The 24,357-nt window shown below is 34.2% G+C and overlaps 3 protein-coding genes across 4 annotated transcripts; 1 reads left to right on the forward strand and 2 right to left on the reverse strand.

The window, feature by feature from the left end:
* The first annotated feature begins 764 nt into the window (after positions 1-764).
* On the forward strand, positions 765-9,516 carry LOC111001810. The gene is made up of 8 exons (XM_022271838.2): positions 765-866; positions 2,603-2,761; positions 2,959-3,084; positions 3,444-3,601; positions 4,611-4,766; positions 7,620-7,747; positions 8,354-8,460; positions 9,355-9,516. Exons 1-8 carry the CDS (start codon positions 765-767, stop codon positions 9,514-9,516), a joined length of 1,098 nt encoding a protein of 365 aa, XP_022127530.2.
* Positions 9,517-10,325: 809 nt separating this feature from the next.
* On the reverse strand, positions 10,326-22,465 carry LOC111001818. Of its 2 annotated transcripts, none has more exons than XM_022271847.2 (7): positions 22,088-22,465; positions 20,166-20,303; positions 14,625-19,715; positions 13,924-14,096; positions 12,841-13,058; positions 11,389-11,594; positions 10,326-11,137 (listed from the first exon to the last, which is right to left on the reverse strand). In XM_022271847.2, exons 1-7 carry the CDS (start codon positions 22,198-22,200, stop codon positions 11,059-11,061), a joined length of 6,018 nt encoding a protein of 2,005 aa, XP_022127539.2. In that variant the 5' UTR covers positions 22,201-22,465; the 3' UTR covers positions 10,326-11,058. The 2 variants fall into 2 exon arrangements, with proteins under 2 accessions (XP_022127539.2, XP_022127540.2); XM_022271848.2 differs by lacking the exon at positions 22,088-22,465 and adding an exon at positions 20,702-20,884.
* Positions 22,466-23,007: 542 nt separating this feature from the next.
* LOC111001817 lies at positions 23,008-24,260 on the reverse strand. Its single transcript, XM_022271846.2, has 3 exons — positions 23,980-24,260; positions 23,480-23,679; positions 23,008-23,207 (listed from the first exon to the last, which is right to left on the reverse strand). The coding sequence occupies exons 1-3, from the start codon at positions 24,136-24,138 to the stop codon at positions 23,129-23,131; spliced, it is 438 nt and encodes a 145-aa protein (XP_022127538.1). The 5' UTR covers positions 24,139-24,260; the 3' UTR covers positions 23,008-23,128.
* Between the last annotated feature and the right edge of the window lie 97 nt (positions 24,261-24,357).

The following is a 24,357-nucleotide window of genomic DNA, read 5'->3' on the forward strand; positions in this document are numbered from 1 at the left end:
TCTAAATTTGAAATTAAAAAAGTTTTTTTAGTTTCAAATTTAATTATTAATTATTTTTAATTATTATAATTTCATTTAATATCAATTTATTTAAACATTTTCAGTGTTACCCACGTATAACAACAACTTTGGGGGTTTTATGTCCAAACCCAATAAACTATCTCAATCTATTTTTGATCATCTGAGAAAGTTTTTAACATAATTAAAAAGCTATTTTATATGTTAAAAACATAGACATGTATATTTTAATATTATTTGTACAGTTTTATTTACTTCATTTGGTTTATATTAATTATTAAATATGATTGTTAAGTATGAAGAGATTGCATTGTATCCGTCGCCAAAAATGGATTGTCTTCGTTGGGTTTGGTTATTGGGATGCAGATCGTACGACAGTCACGGTCTGATCTCAGATTGTTTTCAATCTGCGACTGTGGAGTAATTATTGGGTTCGGGACTAAATCGATGCCCAGGGGAACATTCTATATAAGTTGGCATCACTGGGATATATCGTTATAAGTGTCTAGCCTAATATTATTTTAGTTTTGATTGTGGCGTACATTAATATTTTGAAAATTAAAAACTTACACATTATGTAAAACAGTTTGAAGTAATATATATAATTATAATATCTATTTTAATGTGATTGTATGTGTGTATTTATTCAGAAATGGTTTAATAACTTTATGTCACGTATTTTAGGTAGAATTTAGTTGACTTTAGTCAAAGCCATGTAGATTATTTTTCAAAATTATCGTGCAAACATGACTCTATTAGAAGCTATTTTAAAGGCGCAATCGAAGAGCGAGAAATATCCTTCGCCTCCACCAGAAACGAACATAATAATTAAGAAAAAAAAGAAATTCGTAAGTATTCAAAGTAAACAGTTCTCTCGGCCTACACCCTCTGTCTTCTTTGCCGATGATTAAGCCTACAGGTTCAAATTTAATGACGTGGTATAAATGACACCTATCTTATGTTCCATAATAAACATTTTTTTATAATAATGAAATCTTAATGTCTAAGTATTTGCTTCAACTTCGATTCTGATCCATTTATAGTAGAGACTTCTAGGCCATGGGCTTCAAGTGCACAGACGCTAATTAACGATTAGCAGCAACTCTGGTGTCACCGGTACTATCTACCAGGCGCCAAAAAACTCCTGTGCATTTGAAAGGCCCAAGAGTTTCTACTCTTATATTTTGCCGTCTGTAACATTTGATTGTTAATATGTATTTAGGTTTAAAGACATTTATTCTCATAATAGACATTAGTCACTTACATGAGAACACTTATATGCTAACGATAGAATTTGAAAAAAAAAAGAAACTTGGTAGAACTTGGATAAACTTTCATTTCCGTAGATTGGGATCACTCAATAGATGGTCTTTTAATCTTAATTTAAATATTGCTAGGCTGCCTGCACTTTTTACATTTTTGGGAGTCTATTATACCGCAGTACTCCGCCAACGCTCAATGTTTTTTTGCCGTAATTGGTTCTATACTTAGGTAGAATTAAATTATGAGGGCGTCGTGAACTGCGCATTTGAATTTGACATATTTTAGTGAATGTAATGTTAGTGTGTATGTAGTCATTTAGAATTTTATAGATTAATAAGCTGGTGAATATGTATTTAAAAAGGGAAAAACTAAAAAAGACACGTTTACAAACGACCAACCTGTGATGATGTAGTATTCAATGGAAGTTGATTCATTGTGTCATTCCTGTCCATGGATCCTTGGCTTTCTAAGTGAACCCTCATTCTTACGGTGATGGAAAATATCGTGAGGAGACCGGCATGAGACCTAAATCGACTTGTGTCAGGAGCTAGATAGATCCCAAGAGGCCAAACCATATCTGTATCCATTTTTGACCATCTGAAATAGACATCTTAATCCAATTATTGATATTAGTGTGACAATAACCAATCGACGGATTGTAATAGCCATTTGTCGATACAAGCTATCTTTGATAAGTCGGATCAGTGTATGTATGTATAGATTTGTATGAAAATAACAGTTCAAGTCTGCCAATATCCTATCTTAAGATTTTAACTTACACCAGTTTTTAAAATAATAAAAAAGCTATTTAATGTTTTAAAAATGTATATTTTAATTTTATTTGTATGGTTTTATTTACTTTATTTGGTTTACATTGATTATCAAATATAAGTGTAAACTCGGTAAAATGGAACGACAAAGATGGAAGAGATTGCATTCTATCCGTCGCCAAAAATGGATTGTCTTCGTAGGGTTTGGTTATTGGGATGCAGATCGTACGACAGTCACGGTCTGATCTCAGATTGTTTTCATTCTGAGATTATGGATTAAGTATTGGGTTCGGGCGTTAGAGAACGAATTGAACGACGAACGTCGAGCTGATACGGCTGGAATTTCAAATATTTTATTTTTTTTTGACGTCAGAAGTTCAGGTGCAACAATTAGTCCAAACAACTCCAACATTCTCTATGGTAAATGCGAAGATCCATCGCACATCTCTCTTTTCGTCTTACGTACAAATCTGCATTTTTTGGGTATTTGTTTATTTAATTATTATGTGATTTACGATCTATGATAAAAATTAATAACCTTGTATTATTAGCGCCCAACTAGCAAAACGTCAAGCAAAGTTGACAGTTTCCCGCCAATATACGACGCCCAACGACTAAAGAGAAAGATGCCAGGTTATGTCAGAGACGCTGTTAATCTATACAACGAGAATATTTCTCTTGTAATGTCCATACATAGGGCTCATAAAAAGGTAATAAACGTTTTCATAAAGCCTCTTCAACATTTATTAAGACTGGCTATGAACGTAGATACACTAGTACAAGTACTACACTACTAGTACACAACTTAAACCTTTAAGCGCCTGTGTACTTGAAACACACGGCAATCAGTCCATTAGCTAGGGGCTACATACAAAAACTATTTTATTGACATATAAGATATTTTCAGGGACGGGTTGACAGTCGTTGGTCGAAATTGCCGCCATCTTGCCGTCAGTATTATGAGCGAAGACTAAATGCGTATAAGAATATTCGTGAAGAAAACGCACAGATTTATCGGCGATTAGTTGAAACTGTATGTAAATGCTTGCTCACATAATTCGCTGGCACTGCTACTCTGTGTCTGGGTCTCCGAAACTAGAGAACGTGAAACTAGAGTTCGTGATAGTCCCGAACGAAGGCGTTCGGGACTATCACGAACTACTTGAAATCCCACTCATAACTCTTCCTTTCCTGGTGAATCCTTTCATGCAGTGAGGCACTGGAATTCACTTTTTTTATTTAGAGAACAGGGGGCGAACTGGCAGTAGGCTCATCTGATGTTAAGTGATAACGCCGCCCATGGACACTCAACGCCAGAGGCTCGCGAGTTAAAACTTAATATCAGATGAGCCTACTGCAAGTTTGCCACCTGTTCTATATTTTTTTTTTCAGAAACCACGGGTGGTTGAAACAGCATCATTGAACAAAGATTGGTATTATAATAAGAAGACTATTGCTCACTGTGCTCAAAGTGAATTCATTTTATTCCCATTAAAATTTACGGAAGACATTGAGGACACGACTTTTGCTCATGGTGTCGCACGTCCCAGGTACTCAATTCTTAATAAAAAAAGAGTGTGTACTTATGTACACGCGTTAGAAATTACACCTCTTTGGCGTAGCAACATAGAAATGTTTTCATAAATTTTACTCTACGTTTGTAGAAAACGACACTAACAATAGAACAAAGTTATTAATACGTTAAATGTTTTGGTATAATTCTTCTAATTAATTTGCTATATTTGTTTTAAATATTGTAGAAATTGATGATTTGCTTGTTTTTTAAAAAGAGTACCGAGAGTTTTCTACACCGGCTTTTTCTCTCGGCCAACACCCTCTGTCTTCTTTGCCGATGAATAGGAATGCCAACAGGCTCGAATTTAATGGCGTGGAATAAGTGATATCATGATGATCTTACGTTCCAAAATAAACGTATTTTTTTTTATAAGTTAAAAAATGATAAGGGTAAATGTTTACGATGCACGCAAACTGTCAGAAAAAACTGACACCATGTAGCTTGTTCATCATTTTGGTTTGATTTGTGTAAAGTAACAAAAGAAGTCAAAAGAAGTATTACTTCAAATAGGTATTTATTACATTGAAAGTTTTATTATAACGCATTATCTAGTTAAATAAGGTTTATTTATTAAACATCGACTAAATGTACTTTTGGGAAAAATATTATCTTATTAATGATTCTGTGCATTGCGATTCTAATTCATGTTATGTGATGTGTGTGATGACGTAATTATATTATCTTTTGTTAGAAATCATAAGAAACATATATACAGTATTTACTAATTTCACTTTTCTTCTTCTTTATCTTTAGTTTTGATTAAAAATATTAATTTCACGTTGTTAATTTCTTTCCAAATAGAATGCTTAAAAATTATTATTATTTTTGTCCATCGTCTTGATTGGCATTAAAAATTTTAAATATTTTTTTTTTAGAAAATCATTGAATGCATATGCGTTTCTAAATTAAAAGTCTCCCTTCAGCAAAATGTCCTATCTACGATATTTAAGGCGTGATATCTCGGAACATACTGTATTTTTCAGAATTCACATAACACTTGGTATACGCAATGCGGCTGTTATGGGTTCCCTTGAAGTGGAGTTGTTCACTGATGTCTGTCCCCAAACGTGTTCCCTGTTTTTGGATCTTTTGGACGGCGATGGTCTTGGGTATGGGTACGTGGGGACGAGATTTTTCAGGTAATATTTTTACTATCGGAAAGTAGAGGTTTCAACGATCAGTCAGCACACCAACTTATTGAAAATATGTGATATTTTGACGGGTGAATTTTCGATTGAATTTTAGGGTTTCGATATTAATTCAAACTACGGTGAAAAAATATTTTAAATCAAATAAATTACAGCGTCTTTAGGACATAAAAAGGAAAGTTTTCAGCAAATTTTGTGGAAAAAAAATATTTAAAAAAATAATAATCCAAAAGCTCTTTCGTTTTTTGAATTATGTTAGGTTATGTGAAAAATGACTTATCTCCATAGATAACCGTTTTTATCCTTAAAAACCCACCCCCTTCCCGACCTCAAATCGCCCGTAAATTATTTTGCCTTTCGTTTTTATAATATTCTCCTATTTTCCAATTGTTTTCATACTATTAATTTTGTTTTCAAAAATTATCAACCCTGATCTATTTGCCCCCATTAAAAAAAATTGTTGCCAAAATCAGCTAAACTCGTGATTGAAAACTTTTTACAATTATTATTGTCAAACACACTTGTCAAGATGACGTTACAATGTTCAAATTAATATGGTTTTTAATTGCGTTTTTCACAAGCATTTTCCTATTCCTTATACTTATTTTAATTAAAGTCATCGATTTGGACGAAGCCAGCGATGCTAGTGTCGGAGTCAGGTTTAAATGGAAATTCTGATATATTCCTTAAAATTGTCGGCCCTGAGGGTCAGGTCTTTTCCTCATACTTCGCAGAAGACACTCTAATCGAGGAAGTAAAGAACCGTTCCATTGATTACTTCTATCCTAACGGCGAAAACAGCTCTAGCAGGTTTAAAATCGTCAGGGTTTCTGATACAACGACACTGCATGACTTTCTCACGCTGTCACAGGAGCAGGTAGCAATGTTCGACGAATTATTATTGATCGAACGACGGACACCTGAAGCTGGAACTCTATGGGATCTTGGATCAGTAAGAGCACCACAACCAAGTGCCATAGCAGCTGCAACAGCATCATTACCGACCCCACTAAACCCAATGCGACAGCCAAACTTACAGTCTCTTCTATCAACCAATGAGCTCACTTTTGAGCTGCGAAAAATTCTCATATCGTTAATAGAAGCTGGAGCGAGGTTGGCAGCAGCTGGTAGAAACTACGAGCTGACATTAGCTCAGTTATCAGCTGCTTTGGACGAGCCGCAGCGTAACCAGCAGTTCACGGTTCAGGTAATAACACCAGAGGAGATTGCAGCAAGGTTCAACCAATCTGAAGACGGAAACACATCGTTGGCGTCGAATTGTGACGAAACCTATCGACGCGCAGAGCATTTGCAGCGATTTCTGGATAAATTCCGAGCTTGGAGGACGAAAATCATGGACCCGCCCAATCCTGAAGCATTGGTCTCTTTAAAAGACCTAGGATTTTCTTTGGAAGATGCGGAGACCGCGCTACGGTATACGGGTAGCAATGTCCCAGCAGCGGCGTCTTGGTTGATTGGTGAAAGGGGATCCAGTGTTTTTGAACTAATAAACGGTCTGCCCGATGGTCATATTCTGGAGACGTTACTCAAACAACCGCAAATACAGAGAGGGCTCTTGAATACACGAATGCTGATAGCATTTATAGCCATGGTGGGGCAGACGGGTAATGCGTCATTGTGGCTGAATTCCCCTCATGGGAATCCCTTATTATCGCAAATATCTAGAACATATCATTCGGAGAAATATTGCATGGCAGTTAATCAGTTTTCTGAAAAATTGGATACGCCGTCTACTTCGAGGCAATAAAGACATTTTAGTTAGCTAGACTTTCATTTCTAACGTTCTTGCAGTGTAACTACGTAGTGATAAATAAAAATCAATACAACTAATTGGCACCGGGCATGCGCCAAAGTGGATTACGAACACAAAAAGAATCAAACCTGTATGGCTAAATGGCTACAAATGAATAATATTTATACTATAATTAAATTAATGTAACATTTTTAGGTTTGTATGATATATCTCGCTTACTACCAGGGATTATATAATTATTTATTTACAAAAATACATTATCCTTACAGTAATACTATAATGTTGAAAAATATATTGAAGTATATAAAATTAAATCTTATACACAATATTCGGCACACAATCCCCTCACACAGAAACCGAGTTCTTGGAGAACACGAGTTGCATTAAGTATATAATGCCTAGGGGGCGTCATCGGACTCGGCCAACTATATATATGTATGTATATTTAGGAGATTTGAGAATCGGCTCCAATCTATCTTTGGAACACCTAATCATACCCCACATACACATCTTTACGTACATACCCTCTATTTACACCATCACACATACAGCCAAATTAGGTATTACTTTTTTGTAAATGTTTGAACCTTTTTGTATGTATTCCATTTTTGGCTATATCTTTAGTGTAATTGTTTGTTTTTACTATATAAATTGATAGCTAGCGATATTATTAAATAAATAAATACAGTAAAGGTCAAATCATTTATTTAAATTAGGCACTATTAAGTCAAAATGACAAGTTATAAATATTTAATAAAAAAGGACTAGTTGCATTTATTAAAAAGCTACTATACTATGGTTTATAATATATATTATATAAAATAACTATATTATAATTTAGGTTTTATCCACAAATATTGGAGCTAAAGATTTTACGTTATTAATTACAAAAAATTCAATAATTAACATTCTGTGAGTGAGTTACGTCAAAGTTGGTCTATTTCAAAAACGAAAGAACTTGCTGTCAGACGTCAACTGTCACGAAGATCGACTCGCATGTTATTTTATTTTTTATTTTATGGCAATACTTATAACTATATGCCGGTTTCAAGTTGGCATGTTATTTTCAGAAAAGTGCCAAATTTATTCTGGAGCGGCGGTGACGTAGTCCACAACAATGGTTTCGGCTGCTACGCGCAAAAGGGCAGATACAAACCAATCGGGGCTGAGAACTACCATTTTTCACACTCAATGCCAGGTATTTTACTTAATTGGGACAAAAGTGGCACCACAATTAGTCGTAACCACAGATTGCATTTGTTTTATTATTTTAACCTAAAGATATTTGTGCACATAGACAAATTAACAGAACTTACTTATTAATACGTAGAGATATGGGGTCACTCTGCATCTTCCACCGCATTTACCATGCAATATTCAGAGGAGGATTAATAGTCTACAACTGAGTTTCATCATTGGACGTCGAGGCAGAATCCGAAAGTCCATCTGTATTACGACGTTCCACAACTGAGAATTTTTTAAGGCAGTTTTTGCCACCAACACTATGTGACACCAGCTGCCATCTAAGTATTTCCGAAAAGAATTCGACTTATCTCCTACAAGGAAAGAGTATCCAACTCTTAAAAGACCGGCGACGCACTTGCAAACCCTCTGGCAATGTGAGTGTCCGTGGGCGCAATCACTAACCATCAGATGACCTCCTGACTACATTAAAAAACCACGCAATAATGATTTCAATAATTCGCTAATAATGTGATTGAATGAGGACACTCATGATTTAAGAAATTAATCTTATTTCCATTTAAATAAACGTTTTTATAAAAATAAAAACTTTTTGTTGCAGGTCTACTGTCTATGCGCGTGACAGATAATGATGAGATGTGCGGAGTGTTTAATATTACGTTTAAGGCATTACCACAATTGGATTTACGCAACGTTGTCTTTGGAAGGGTTAGATTTAACAATACAGTCGTGTTTTTTTAAAGTCACTTAAGAAAAAAAAATATTAAAATTATAAAAAAGTAAAATATATCATGCCAACGTTGTACGTCAAAAAAAACATCGTAGGCGTATTCTAAACGCGTACTCTTTCCCGTATCTCAGGACGCAAATTGTAAAGTATAGTAAAAATTTTGAAGAACTTCTTTTAGCGCGATGAAATTTTTTACGATGCGCGTGCACACTGTCACAAGAAACCGACACCCTGAAGTTAGCTATGGTCAACATTTTACTTTCTTTAAAGTTATTCTTTTGGTGCGTTAGGGAAAAATGATTTGAGTAAATTATTACGATGCGCGCACACCGTCACAAAAAACCGACAAGATTTTTATGTTGTTCTTTTTTTTCTCATTTGAACGACCCCCTATTGGATGCGGACAAGGCTAAGCTGTTACCGTGTCTTGCCTCGGGCGATTGTTGGTGGCTCCGTAGGGTTTTAGTGGGTATGCACAGTGGCGAGTCCCACATAACCCTTCATAGGCAACCGTGCCGCGGGAGGGTATGCGTAACGCATTACCCCACGAAAATAAGCCTATTCAGCAGTTTAATATTTATTTAGTGTGTAGTTAGTTAGTGTAAGGGCCTGTTTCACAATGTATGGATAAAGTGCCAAATAGCTATGCAACACATAAATTATTCGAAAGATAAAAGTTCCAAATAAGATACTTCGAATTTCATGACGTATAGCGCTATCTGACAGTCGTGAAACGCAAAAATACTATTTAACATACCAATAAGTAACAAATAGCTTATTTGGAACTTATCCGGACGTTGTGAAACAGGCCCTTAGTGTAAGGTTTTGACAGGAGACTTTAGCGCAATAATCCTATGAGGCAATATTTTCAGGTAATTCGTCCAAATTCAACATATGATAATATTAAAAACCTTGGATCACCTTTAAGCACTCAACCTATAGTTGAAATTGTTGCTACGAGACGAGTGGATGGCAAGTGTATATATGGCACTAGAAATACAAAACTCGCATCTTTTAAAAATCAAATTCTGTAAAACATTGTTGGTTTTATTACATAAGCTAACGCCTGCGTAATGATTTATTTATGTAGTTCCAGTTAAAAATGTATTTATGGCCAAACAAAGTATTGTATGATCCTAAATTTCCTAAAGATTGAAAAAGTTAGTCTGGCTAATGAAAGATAACGAATAAGCGCGGTAAATTCAAAAAATTTAGTATGGTATCCCTAAAAGTTATATTTTGTGGATTATAGTTACTTGATACTTGATTTTATTTTATTATTTTGTACATTGATAGTATCTGTATTTCTATGAAATTAAATACTATACGTAATTAGTCTTACTATTGATACCTAAAACGACTAGCATTGCATGAAAAACTATATTTATTATAAAACACAACTTTATTCGGAATAATCCAAATCAGAATCCAAAAAATCAAATGCATAGATTAATCCGAGTCATTGCTATTGTCACTGTCTTTCACATTGATTATTTTAGTTATGTCAGTTCGGCCAATTGAGTTTTATCCAGGTCACGTTATTAAAAAAAAATACTTTAGAATAGACATACTGACAGTTAATTTTTAACTGTCAAACATTCCGGCAAATTTACTTGTATCCACGTCACGTCAATAAAAAAATAAACACACTAGAATAGATATACATATGACCGTTAACTTTTTTTTAAGTCAAAGATTTCGGCCAATTGACTTGTATCCACGTCACGTTAATAGAAAAATATACACGCTTTAAATATAGTGGTTTTCTTCTCTATACACATTCATCGATTACAAGAAACAATAAAAAGGTAAATAAAACACAATAATTCAAACAATACTTTAATAAAATTGTAGTAGTAAAAGTAATACAGTATTGAAAAACCTTAAAACTAAAATTGTACAATGCAATAACTTTAATCTTTCTAAAATGCCTATTTTAAATTTTTATCAAAATATTAAGTTTAAAAACCATTGAGATAAATTATATTTAATATTTCATTTGCAATGGCGCTTCGGAAAAGAATTTTACAGTTAAGAATTCGATCTTTCATTCAACATTTTAAGTTTCAACTCTTGAACATTGGGGATTTTTTTTCAGAGTTTTTGTAATTTATACTGAAACATTTTGATTTTTAGGTTTCAAATTTAAAATTATAAAGGATTTAGAGTCGTGACTTGGCGCCAAGTATCGCTTCCATATGTCAAAACATCTTGACATACTGGTCCTAGTTCTCGCCGAGTTTAAACTCTAAAGATTCCGAAACAAAACTTAACTTAGTGTTTTGCATACGTCAAAAATGACAAAAATTAAACATACGCACGTCAATTTTTATTTAACTAAAACCCAAACTGTCTAAATACAATTTTTGTCTATTGCCAATAACTGTCAATTGTTTTTAGGAATTTATAGTCTGGCCCTGCCAGTTGTCAAAGCTGTCAACTGTCAACTGTCACACTGAATAAATTGAGATTCATAGATGTATACTGTTTATGCTATTGTCATGTTAATTGAATCTTCCACTAATGTCTTCGTCACTTCAGTCTTCGTTCACAGCTTAAAAATAGTGGAAATAAAACTATTTCACCATATTTAATATATTAAACCCGTAGAATTCATCATCTCGCGGCTTATTTTTGAGGTACTTAAAGAGCTTCCTGAAATAGAAAAATTGTTCTTAAATATCTAAAACAGAGCCGTCATTGTTATACATAGCTGAGGTTATTTTTTATAAACAACACAAAAAATATAGGATTTCAATAAATTACCGATATCAATTAATTAAGTTAATAACGTGTTTTTTTACAAAATCGGTCATAAAATTGGACTTTATATAGAAATTCTTAAAAATCATAATTTACAAAATAAAAATAAATAGATTTGATGATTTATAAAAATGATATCTTACCAAATGGTCCTCGGAACATGTCCCCAATCATGGGGCACATTCTTAATTAAACCATTCAGGGAATCAACGGCCACATCCACATCGGCGACGATGGTCGAAATCCCAATGGAATTGGCGCATGGCCATGCAGTCTCGTGTGCGTCTTCCACTGTAAGTTCTATACGCATTGACACTTCCCACACGGAACGGAGGCGTATGTTTGCCACCTGTCAAATTATAACAATCTGTCAGACGTCAATCTCTGATGTCAACAGTCAGACGATAAGGCGATCATATGCATTTTAAAACATTTAGGGAGACTATATTGATTTAATGAAAAACTCAAGTCAAGTTCAATTGAATAATGCGTCGTTCTTGAAACGATAGAATCGAAATTTGTGATATATCACTCATATATATTGTTTTGATGAAAAGTTAGTGATGAATAATTTAATATATTTTCTTAAAAAAAATAGTGTGTGTACATGTACACGCGTTAGAAGTTATACTTTGGCGTACGGAAAAAAAACTAAAATGCAGTAGTGATTAACGATAAATAATTAAATTTATCAAAAAGATTTTATTTAAATAAATAAATTATAAGTAAATACTGAAATTAATTTCAAAACACCAAAATAATATTTATTTATTCACACGGTTTAATTGTACTGTTAGGAAACACGTGATCTAAATATAAAATTACTAGAATATACAACTTGAACATAGTTATCGATTTCCATACCACCTAGCTTAATCACCCGTTCAATTAACTGCCTAGCCGTTTAACTAACGGCCTGAAAGATATTCAGCGGTAGCGTTTGTTACAACATTAAATAAACTGGTTGGCTAATGCTTCGGCAAGTCGTACGATAGATCATTATTTGACAGAAATAAAAAAAGATGAAACATATGACTAGGTATAAAAATTAAATTGCTTAATCAAATTCACTTTATTATTTTCACTACACTCTTTCAAATTACTTCTTGTTTTTCAAACTTTGGAAAACACCATCAAAGTTGTGGTTTGCCGACGCCATATTGACAATTTGAATAGTTTCTTTATGTTTAAATTAACAGTCTAGGCAAGTAATGAAGCGTCATCGATCGAATTAATTTGCCTAGCTGTTTTTAATTTATTTTTTTATTCTTTATTACTCAATATGTCATATAGAACATGGTGTAGTGGTTGCAGCTCCTTACAAACATTGTGTAAATAAAACTTGGCGATTAAAAAGAGTGGCGGAGAGTTTATTGCCAGTTCTTCTCTTCCGTTCTACGCCCTTGATTTGAGAACTGGCAGTAAATGTAAAATTAATATTTCTTTTTTTTTGACGTTCATAAGTGTACATTGTTACCCACATGAATAAATAAATTTTGAATTTGTTTGATCAACTGGCTGAACATCTTTCAGGCCGTTAGTTAACCGGCTAGGTAGTTAATTGAACGGCTAATTTCTACATGTACATAACTCACCTTTAAAGTAAGACACCCGTCCCTGTCCACCTGGAAGGCCAGTCTTAGCATAGCATCTCGCATGGCTTTCAGCCACTGAACAGCAGTTTTAGACACAGCCACACAACGCCTTAGCATCGTCGGCACTTCACCAGCCGTCTGACACTTGCGAGAACATTCGTAACGCATCGATTGCGTCGCTAGACGTAGGCAGAGGGCGATGAGTGGGTCTTTCTCATCTGAAAATTCATTGTAATTAGTTCATTGTTAATTTAAAAATTCCCTTCTATATTTATGAAAATATTACGTTTACAAAAATAGTGATGAAAATTGTGCCTGACCAAATAGGGTTTGCCATCTCTGACATGTCAGAAAATGAGAGCTGTCAGAATTCTACGGAATTAAAAATCACAGTATAGAATAGTATGCTCTATTGCATACTATTCTATTCATGCGCAATGTTAATACGGAACAAACGCAGGCTGCAATTTCCCCGTACTAGACTATCTAAAGTTAGTAATTATTTTTTGGGAAAAGGGATGTACTTCTTTAATAAAATCCCAGAGGCTCTTTTATCTCTGCCTTTTAATAAATTTAAGAAAAGCTGTGTAAAAAGGCTTAATATAAAGTTTAGGATTATCTAGTTGATAAAAGTGCCTAAGACTAGTGCTAGACAGGCTGCTTATATTAATTTGCTATATTTGTTTTAAAATAAGTGTCGTTTGATGATTTGCTATTTTAAAAGAGTACTGAGTTCTTTACGCCGGTTTTTTCTTTCATGCTACACCCTCTGTCTTCTATGATGAGCAGGGATGTCTAGCGATACAAATTTAATGACGTGGAATAAATGATACCTATATCTTATGTTCCATATTAAACATATTTTATTTTTCATAACCAATATTATTTATAACTTATTAAATATATATTTTAGATCGCTATAAATTTCAGTGAATCTACGTTAAATGTAGGAAAACATAAATGTTATAAAGAATACAATAAAACATACCAGAAATTTTGGTCAAACAAAAAAAAGCCCTCAATAATCCTTACTATAAATCTTAAAAACCGCATCGATACCTTTAAATACTCCAATATACATACCATTATGAACCATATCGACATTTACAGCGATAACCGGTGTATCGGCTCTGACACTCGTTCTTGACGCGTTGAAATAACTATGTTCTCGTTTGACAGTCACTCTGACACGCGATCGAAGCAACAGGAAGGACCACGTGTCACCAGAAGTCAATTCCCACTCGCAGTCACGACTTCTAAAAATAACACAGGGCGTGAGTATGTTAATCGAAAGAACATCAAGGAACATTGGAGGCGAAAGAGCAACGAAACATATGTTTAGTGGCGGAGGAACTACGAAGTATCAGTTCAGAGTTGAAAGAACAACGAAGTATCCGTTCAGAGGCGGTAGAATAACAAAGCATCTGTTCAGTTCATCATTGTGTAGGCGAAATAACGAAGCCTCATCATTGCAAAGGCGGAAGAACTACGAAGTATCAGTTCAGAGTTGAAAGAACAACGAACAATCATTGGAAAGGCAAAAAAACACAGAAGGCACTGTAGAAAGCTATTATGACCAAGAGTGAAGTCAATATGCCTTCTACATCTCAAGTGTGTTTTAATTAAGTAAAGTAGGACTATATAGAAGGCTGGCAAAAGCGATGTTGGCCTTTTAGTTATCAGTACACCCTCTTCTCGAAGGGTCTTAAAATTTATTAGTTCGTAAAATTTATGTAATAATGAAAAAATCTTGCTATAAGTACCTATTTAATTGGAAAACTTACCCCATAAACGGCAGCATGTCAATCTTTGCGACGACGTTGGTACTGGATTCGCAATTATCGAACATATTCTTCGAGCTTTGTTCACTAATACTTCTGAAATCTACCCTCGAAGAGTCACTGCTAAATTCCCGCTCTGACTTCGCGCTTTGCGTACTCTCGTATGACGTCACGCTTCTCATTTCAAAATCTACAGCCTTGTTCACTTGTTTCACGATCGCATTTTGTTCACTCTTAGTAATATTGAACTCTGTCATTATCTCCTGAACAGTTATCGGCTTCTTTGGACTACTTCTCGTCCTTTGCAGCGGACTGTTTGACATTTTCTGTATTTTACTTTGCGGCTTTGGGGTCAAATCTGTTTTTGGCACACAGGGACTGAGGCTACGCTTCTTGGGATGATTGACTTCTACATCTTCTTCGTTTGACGTCGGATCCGAATCCAGCTTCTCCGACAGACATCCGTTCTCATCCATTTCATATATAACCCGTACCGGCGAATTAACATCAGATTGTGTGCGCGTATCTAAGTCGACATCAAAAGTGCTGCGAGCTAACGCGTCATCCACCAGTGTGAGCGATGAATGTGCATCTAAAAGTTCTGAATTCGGTTTCATAGCTATTTCCGTATTAATTTCATTATCTCTTATATTTAGTTTCATTTCTACTGATCTATCTATAGACAGTGGTTTACTCTTTATGGACGTATTGCTTCTATTAATTTGCGAGCCAGCGTCGCCTGATGCGATTGACACGTTAACGTTGTATTGAGTTTCAACTCTACCATTATCTTCGTTAGAGTCAGTGAATTGTACGGAATGTTCTCGTTCAGAATGAAGCGTTTCAGATGATCGTATAGGATTGTACGAGTGAACATTTTCGTAATCCCTAGTAGATAGTAGAACATTGTTTAATGGATTTCTCGGATCGAATACAAGGACATGTCCTGGCACACTTGGTCGATTTCTTGGGGATTTAGTTCTTTCCGGTTTCTGATCATCTAACTTTGGTCCTGGAAAGACGCTGGCTATCGCTTTACTACCCAGAGAAGCAACTTTGTTAAGCAATGATGAACCCATGTCCGCAACTGAAGCTGGAGTCGATTGTAGTTCAACATCTATATCTATTTGACTCGAAGTTATAAGATTAGCTTGTATTTGTGTACTGATTGTTGATGGTGATTTTTTCGTTGATCTATCTAAATTGCCAGCCTCGAAGGGTAGAATATCAGCCATTGGCTTAACCAAATCATTCATTAGCTCTTTAATACCATCTGTAACATCGTAAGTTGGTATAACTTTAGATTTTTCTTTACTTTCATTCATATAAGTTGTTTCGCCGAACGCAGTTTTCTTCAACGGCGAAATCACTACATCATCCTCTGTGTCATCATATTTAAGCTCTTTAACCACATCACTACTTATTCTTAAAGATTTCGGGTCTCTGTACTCAATATCTATTGTTTCGTTTGACATATCAGTCGCTTCATCAAAAGTTTCGTCTAGGTAACGCGATTCCTGCAGTGCAGCCTGAGCCATTGAAATGTTATTAAGATGTTCCTCTTTGCTGAGAACAATAGATCGTCTGCTGGCAGCAAAACTTATTCTTCGTGGCTCAGTTTGTGTCTCTCCATACTTTTCCTCTTCATTTAAATACATATCTTCTTCAATAGTTGGTGGCAGAGATGGCCGATCAGTGAACTCGGAGAGCATTTGTAATAACTCCCGTGTATCGTCCGCATTCTTAAAAGATTTCCTTGTATTTGTTTTATTTAACTCTGGTTCTTTTATGTCTTCACTAACGACTTGTTCGTAATGTCTATTTTTGGATATAGTTTTTAAAGTTTGCAATTTGTTCTTTAAATCATCTACGTTACTATCTTCAAACTCAATCGCAGGCGTCTCTACAATTTCTGTCTTTGTTTTATATTTTTCCAATTCCGGTTCATCAAAACTACCTCTTGTTATTCTGAATACATCACTTGATCTTATTTCAGCAATATTTATGTCTTCTTGTACATCTTTACCGACTTTCATGTCGTCACTTCTACTTTCTGTAACGGCCTTGATATTTTTGTCATCAAAACACTCTTCTGATCCTGTCGACATATCCAGTAATTCGTTTAATATTGATTTCTTAGTTTTTGTTGAAATTTCAGATGAAACTGATCCAGTAATACAAACCTTTGGCTTTTCAAAATCTGATATTATTTCTTCAACTTGTTTATGTCTATCAATGGACTCGGTAATATCTAAAGGTTCACATACTTCCGTTTGATGTAAGTTATTCTCAGATATAAATAAGTTTTCTTTGATAGACTCTCTCGATGGCTTTTCTGTAACTATTTTTGAACTTTCATTCCCTTCTCGATCAGAAATTTTTACATCTGTTATAGATTGATAAACGAAAGCTTGATTGCCACTTAGAGACTCGTGATAATGTTGTGATTTTCTCTGCTTATTTTCCAAATTCTGTTCTAGAGTCAGAATATTACCAGGTATAGGTTTATTAGGTGAAAGACTGCCGTAATCAACTTTATCTGTCTCATTAATAGGATTATTACTTTGAAATTGTTTATCTTCTATTTTAACATCATCTAATGACATATTGCAGTCCGTAGGTTGAGATGGAATATTCTCGAATGTGTCCATATTCTCTACCAAATTTTCTGGCAAAACCTTGCTATTTAATTCTACCATTTTAGATCCAGTGATGTTATTCTCTGATTGGGTAACACAAATGTCAATTTTAGCTTCTGCTTGCAAATTCTTGACATTTTGAATTGTAGATTGACATTCCCGTAAAAGTGCACTTTCAATTCTGGGAAGTATCTGTGCAGATTGTGTTTGATCTTTTGTGACCTCATTAGTAGAAAGAGGTATCTGTTTTTCTATCTGGGCTATAAAGACACTCTGTGGAATTGTTTGAGTTATAGATATATCTATATCATTGTCATACAAAACAGTCTTATTTTTATTTAGTATATCTGACGGTATGACTTGTGCCATAGATAAGTCATCTTCATTGCAATTAATTCTTCTCTTTGACAGGATGTTTTGTGGTAGTGTTTGAGTAACTGAAATATCCATATCGTCATAATTCAGCATTTTATTTTGAGTATTAATATCTGTTTGTGATAAAGGAATTTCACTAGGAACAGGTTTTATTATAATATTGTGACCTTGATATATTTTAGCTGGAACAGCTTGCGTCATTGATATATCACCATCATCTTCATAGACAATAGTTCTTCTTTTATTTGTAGATTCATGTTTATTATCAGTTATTAATAACTGGGTAGACACAGCTTGCGCAGTAGATATGTCATCATTTTTATACACAATAGTATTTCTTTTTTCATCAGGCTTTGCTAAACTTTTTCTGTTTAAGGTATTTACTATATTTGTAGGAAGAGCCTGTGTTATAGATATATCGCCATCATTATCAAAGACTACAGTTTGCCTTCTTTCTGGTTTAGTTTCTACTGGTTCTATGGTATTTAGGATATCTGTTCGAATTGCTTGTGTGATAGATAAATCTCCATCATTTTCAAAAATAATAGTTCGTCTCTTTTCTACCTTAGGATTTTCTTTGTTATGCATAACTTCTATAGTTGGAATATTCTTAGTTAACGGCAAATCCCCATCATTTTCAAAAATAATAGTTCTTCTCTTTTCTACATTAGCCTCTGAAGTATTTTCTTTGTTATGTATCACTTCAATAGTTGGAACAGCTTGTGTTAATGATAGATCTCCATCATTTTCAAAGACAATTGTTTGTCTCTTTTCTTTTGCCTGTGCAGTGTAGGCATCAATAATTACATTACTTGACAGGGCTTGTGTCATAGATATATCACAGTCATTACCATAGACAATAGTTCTTCTTCTTTCAGCATTATTCTGCACTACGTTTTGGTCTTGATTTATTATTTTTGTAGATATAGCTTGAGTTGTAGACATATTACAGTCATCATTGTAAATAATTGTCCTTCCTCTTTCTGCATTAAATTGTGCTTCATTCTGATCAATAATGTTTACAGGTATAGCTTCAGTTGTAGACATATTACAGTCATTATTATAGATAACCGTTTGTCTCCTTTCTTCAATAACTTTACCAGGCAAAGCTTGTATCATGGATTTATCTTCAAACAATATTCTCGTATGTCTAGGCACATCTTCTAGGTTTTCTTGATCAACTTCTTGTAATTTTAAAGACGGTTTTGGATCTGATATGAAATTAGGCAAATCATCATCTGTGTTAAGTATTATTGTCTTTCTTGGTCGTGGTTCTACAGATATAGGTGCAGAAATACTTTTTTTCTCCATCTGCACAGTTAATTTTTTGCCATCAAAAACTAACACTTCATTTTTTTCCTCTATTGCAAAATTTTCACTTTCACAAATTGGTGCATATGGATTAATAGCTATATTCTCTTTATCTTCTAAACTGAACTTTGTAATTGATTTCTTTGATGCAGACTTCACTACTTCTTGTACTTTCGGGCTATGAACTGTCTCAGTTATAGACATATCATCATCATTTCTTAAACCAACACTGGTCATGTTGAGGTCAACTTCTATATATTCAGAGACATTTCCAAAATTAGAAGGTCCAACAACATTTTGATGCACTCTATTCAAATCTTTTTGAATTTCATCTAGATCATCACATTTACTATGCATAGCAGAAAAGTCAACATTCATTTGGTTTGACATTTCTGCCATAGCTGGAACGGTGAGTTCATCATTAAAAAGTTTGCTTCTCTGGTCAGTTACTTCACTCAGTTCAAAGTTTTGTTGGGGAATTGCAAGTTTCTCCCCAGTACATTCTAATGCAGCCAGCTGCTGAGTGATATTAATATTTAGGGAGTTATGTAATTGTTGTGCAAGTGTTTGTGTTGGGAGGAATGTTCCGCCAAAATCTATAGCTTCAACTTCTTCAAACTGTTGGTCAAAAATATGTCTACTTAATTGACCAATAGATTGAGGTCTTTGACAATTTGGAGCATCATTTCCAGAGGTTTCCAGCGACTTGTTGTGCTCTTCGTAGAATTTTTTCCAAGTTGTAGTACCTTCGTTTGTCGTAACAAATTCCCTGAAATAAATTTAAGAAAATATAAATAGTCATTCTTATGCAAGAGTTGTATGAGTCAGTAAACATGTTAAGATATTCAGCCTTTGGTTCACACCTTAAGAAATATACACTCAAAGGAAGGATAGCAGGAAAACCTTAGAATGTTTACACAATTAAGAAATACAAATAACAATCTAACCAAAGCACCCCAATGCATAATTAAGTTACTTAATACTTTATGCAGACATTTGAATTTTATAGATTATCAAACAATATCAAATATCAAAAATATCAAACAGTATAATGTGAAATAGATTACAATGTAATAAATTCATTTCACCTTCACGATAATATCTATAAATAATCACGATAGGGAATAGTGTTATATATTATTTACTAGTTGGTGACTTTAACTGAAATTAAATAATAAAAATGAAAAACAAGAAGTACTGTAAGTAATATTAAACTTACGCTACACCAGTCTTTTTTGAGAAACTGACGCGACGGCTCTTTGTTGTTTCAGTGGGTGTAGCAACCTTGAATTCAAGCTCAGATAATGGAGTTCGAGGTGGTCTTTGAATTTTAAGTATTGATGACCTGCGCTTCCTTCTGTAATTTACGACAAATAGGTAATATGGTGTATACATAGAGCTCAACTCAGTAAACAACAGATATCTACAGGGCTAAAACAAACAAGATATATTTGTTATAATCTCCTGATGCAATGTAATCTGGTGTACTTTAATATTTAATCATAATAATTTGACTATTGTATGCAACTGATTAAAAACTAACACTGAATCCAAGCTAGGTTTTAGTAATTACAGTGCTGGTAAATTTCAATTTTAATTTAGATTCTAAACATTTATTAAATTTTTCACCCTTTTTCCTATTCAGATTTTACAAATTAAATGTTTGTAAAATATGAAAATTAAATTCTGAAGCCAATTAAAATAAGTGTTATTGATGTGCTCTTTATATATATCTAAATTACAATTTTTACTCACTTGGCCGAGGCCGCTGCATCAACAGGTTTGTTACTCTGGGTGTCATCCTGATCCATTTCTATTTTTTGCATTAATACTACTCTATCATTATTTAAAAACACTTCACAAATTAAGAATTCGGCTGGTTAATTTATATGTGATGTAATTGAAAAGAAGTAACAATATACAAATCAGTTTACACAAACAAACGAAAATTCGTTATTAATACAAATTTAAATTTGACAAATGACAGTAGACATGTAAATGTAAACTTAAGTTGACATTTCTTAGCTGCCCATTGTCACATGCAGTTTGTGACAATAGACAGGTAAGTAACTGACAGCACAGTTTAATAGTCTTTTAAACAAGAATCTAATAAAGATTATAACCGCTCACGACCGCACTAACATTCACGTGTACAATGTAGTCGAGAGGAGTAGTACAATGTAGTAGAGAGTAGGAGTTTAAGCGCTAAGTCCGATTTTTTTTTTTTTTTTTTTTTTTTTATAGAACAGGGGGCAAACGGGCAGGAGGCTCACCTGATGTTAAGTGATACCGCCGCCCATGGACACCCTCAATGCCAGAGGGCTCGCGAGTGCGTTGCCGGCCTTTTAAGAATTGGTACGCTCTTTTCTTGAAGGACCCTAAGTCGAATTGGTTCGGAAATACTTCAGTTGGCAGCTGGTTCCACAGAGTGGTGGTGCGCGGCAAAAACTGCCTGGAAAAACGCGCAGTTGTGGAACGGCGGACGTCGAGGTGATACGGGTGGAATTTCGTATTCTGCCTCGACGTCCGATGATGAAACTCAGCTGCAGGTATTAATCCGAACAACTCCTCTGAACACTCTCCATGGTAAATGCGGTAGAAGATGCAGAGAGACCCCACATCTCTACGCAACGCCAAAGGATCAAGCCGCTTGGAGAGATTTTGGTCGTCAACGATTCGAACCGCTCTTCGTTGAATACGGTCAAGTGGAAGAAGCTGGTACTGGGGAGCACCCGCCCAAAGGTGGGAACAGTACTCCATGTGGGGCCGAATTTGCGAATTTCCGATTCTACAACCCTAAGCTTAACTAAAAGTAGATTGTTTCTTTAGAAAATATGCAGCATACGTTTTATAGAACCATTTAAGAAATTAACCATCCTATACTGATTATACTAATATCTAACAACTGCACAACGTGACTGTGGAAATAAAAGTAATCCATTCCACCATCCATAACTCTCTAATTTTAATTTTACAGTACTTACTAGGGTGTGTCGAGTTCTCCTATTCATTGTTTTTTAAGTATTGATAACAACGATTATTTACGTTACGGTAAAAATCGACTAAATACTTTAATAATAACTAATATAATATAACAGCTACTTCACAAAATAAATATCTTACTAATAATCTGTAACTTACAAAATAAAGACCACTCCAAGTATTGTTATTGTTAGTAGTGCCACATAAATGCATAAAACACCCAACCAAATGATAAACGAAGCATAGTTCCCTACACCCAGCGGCCCGGACATCGGATATTAGTTCTACATTTCTTAGAATTTTTAATTGAATTAAAACACTTTAAAATTTGTTAAAAAAATTTATAAACATATTGTGAATGACAAGTTAGTCAGTTGACTTTTTCTTCTTTGCCTATACAATCTTCTTTGTTGTTTTACCGTACTATGCTACTTATCGATTTTATTATTATTTTTATTGCCCATCCACACTCTCGACGAGGCGACACGAGCGCGAGAGTGTAGACGGCCTCTCATGTCGACTAGCCTTCTCTCCGCTTTTTCAGTTTTTGGGTTTTTAATATCATGGTAATGCATGTTAATAAGTTAATCATATACCGGCATGATTTTTTAATAAGTATTTGTAATATAAAAGCAAGGCACTATAATGTTGGTAGGCAGATAAAGTAACTAACGCAGTTATTCCGATTATCCCCATCTTGTCGATGTCGTGAGTAACTAAATACTACGAGGGTGTAAATGGCTTGCCGCCTTGACTCGCCAATAGCCGTATAATATATTGTGTTCTGGAACGAGGCTGGCCTCGCGAGTCTGAAAGCTGGGTCTAAATTTTTTGAAACAAGCACATAGTACCTAATATCTGCAACGAATACTTACAAAAGTATTCTTGTTTTTACTGAACGCGCTTTGAGACATGCAGTACGATTTATAATATGAGTTAAGTTTAATAAAATATACGCTAAAAAATCTACAGAGAAGGAAAGAAATTTATGCTAGATTTATTATCTATATTTTAATAAAAGCTGATACGAATCCCAAAAAAAGCAATGACAATTTGCATAATTTTATTTATTTTTTACTTTTTCAATCCCGGTTTTTTCACTAGAATATAAAGGACTAGCATGTTATAGCATTTTAATTACACACACATTTATATGTCAAAAAAATCATCTTCAAACAATAAATCGTTCAGAAAATAAAATCACTGGTCATCAGAATAAATAGACTCCGCGCATTTCGAACACGAACAATTAGTACTTGATGTCTCTGGTAGAAATCGCCTGAAAATCAATATTAGTTATAGATAGTTACACTATATTGTACTTATTTTTATAGCTCTCAACAATTGATGTTTTTGGGTTAATGGCCATCACACATAGCGTACCAATTCTTAAAAAGACCGATGACGCACTTGCAAGCCTTCTATCAGTGTGTGTCCATAGATGTAACATTTAACATAACTGTTTCCTGTTCTATAAAAAAAAATCGTATTGATGTTGTTTGCGTAATTAATATAAAAAGTAAGTATGGTGATATTTTTTTAATGACGTACCCACGGCTGTCTCTTTTTAATGGTCGCCTCTTTACGCGCTTTTTTATCGGTTTCGTCTTGTTTACGTTATCTTCTGTATTTCCATTATTCTCCTTACTCTCGGTATCATCTTCAATTTTCCTCTTACGCCTGTCTTTGTATACTTCGCAGGAATCTTTTGGAGATAATTTCCAATGTTTCACGACCTTCGCTTGAGACTTCTAAAATATATTGTACGTGAGTATCATCATATAAGTTAAAGAGTCATTAGATGCGTGGAACGTACAAGTAAATGTGAAGGAAGGAATGCGCTGCTTTTCCTCCTACCTAAAGGGGATTTCTTGATCAAATTGACCACTGAATGGTCAGTCTGAAGGCAATGAACTTGTGAATTATATTATAAGAGGTCGGAATAACTTTTTTAGCGCGATATATACTCTGGTTATGACGTTATCTCAATTATTGTCCCCGAAAATTGTAGGTAAAAATAAAAATAATTATTAATTAGTAGTTACTCTTACATGATCTCGAATAATATTGTTAAATGTTTCTTCTATATCGGATCCTTCTTTGCGATTAACATTTCCTAGGTAGTATAAGCGGTTTCTTGATTTTCGTAGCAATTTATCCGTGTTTATTTTGCGTTTGCGATTGTCAGGCTTTTCTTTCCGTGGGCGCATTTTATCCAGAAACTTCAAAAAATTAAAAAGCTATAACTATCTTTATTTTGTTTTTTTAAATCAATAAAAGCTCTTAAAAATTTTGTAACATCCACATTTTTTTATTTAAAATTACATATTTATAGCTGTCAATTGAAAACCATAAAGATGGAACATAAACCGTAATACTTGACGTGATTGATATTGGCTTTTATTCAGTAAAATATTAAAAAAAAACAT

Source organism: Pieris rapae, chromosome 24 (assembly GCF_905147795.1).
Source record: "Pieris rapae chromosome 24, ilPieRapa1.1, whole genome shotgun sequence".
NCBI lineage: Eukaryota > Metazoa > Arthropoda > Insecta > Lepidoptera > Pieridae > Pieris > Pieris rapae.

Excerpts from the sequence above, each read along its gene's own strand:
- LOC111001810 (XM_022271838.2), top strand. The coding sequence starts at position 765 with ATGACTCTATTAGAAGCTATTTTAAAGGCGCAATCGAAGAGCGAGAAA. Across the intron at positions 2,762-2,958 it reads TACATAGGGCTCATAAAAAG|GGACGGGTTGACAGTCGTTG; the intron begins GTAATAAACGTT and ends AGATATTTTCAG. Across the intron at positions 8,461-9,354 it reads GCAACGTTGTCTTTGGAAGG|GTAATTCGTCCAAATTCAAC; the intron begins GTTAGATTTAAC and ends CAATATTTTCAG.
- LOC111001818 (XM_022271847.2), bottom strand. The coding sequence starts at position 22,200 with ATGTCCGGGCCGCTGGGTGTAGGGAACTATGCTTCGTTTATCATTTGG. Across the intron at positions 13,059-13,923 it reads TGTCGATATGGTTCATAATG|ATGAGAAAGACCCACTCATC; the intron begins GTATGTATATTG and ends ATGAATTTTCAG. Across the intron at positions 11,595-12,840 it reads ACGGGTGTCTTACTTTAAAG|GTGGCAAACATACGCCTCCG; the intron begins GTGAGTTATGTA and ends ATAATTTGACAG.
- LOC111001817 (XM_022271846.2), bottom strand. The coding sequence starts at position 24,138 with ATGCGCCCACGGAAAGAAAAGCCTGACAATCGCAAACGCAAAATAAAC. Across the intron at positions 23,680-23,979 it reads ACAATATTATTCGAGATCAT|AAGTCTCAAGCGAAGGTCGT; the intron begins GTAAGAGTAACT and ends AATATATTTTAG. Across the intron at positions 23,208-23,479 it reads TTAAAAAGAGACAGCCGTGG|GCGATTTCTACCAGAGACAT; the intron begins GTACGTCATTAA and ends ATTGATTTTCAG.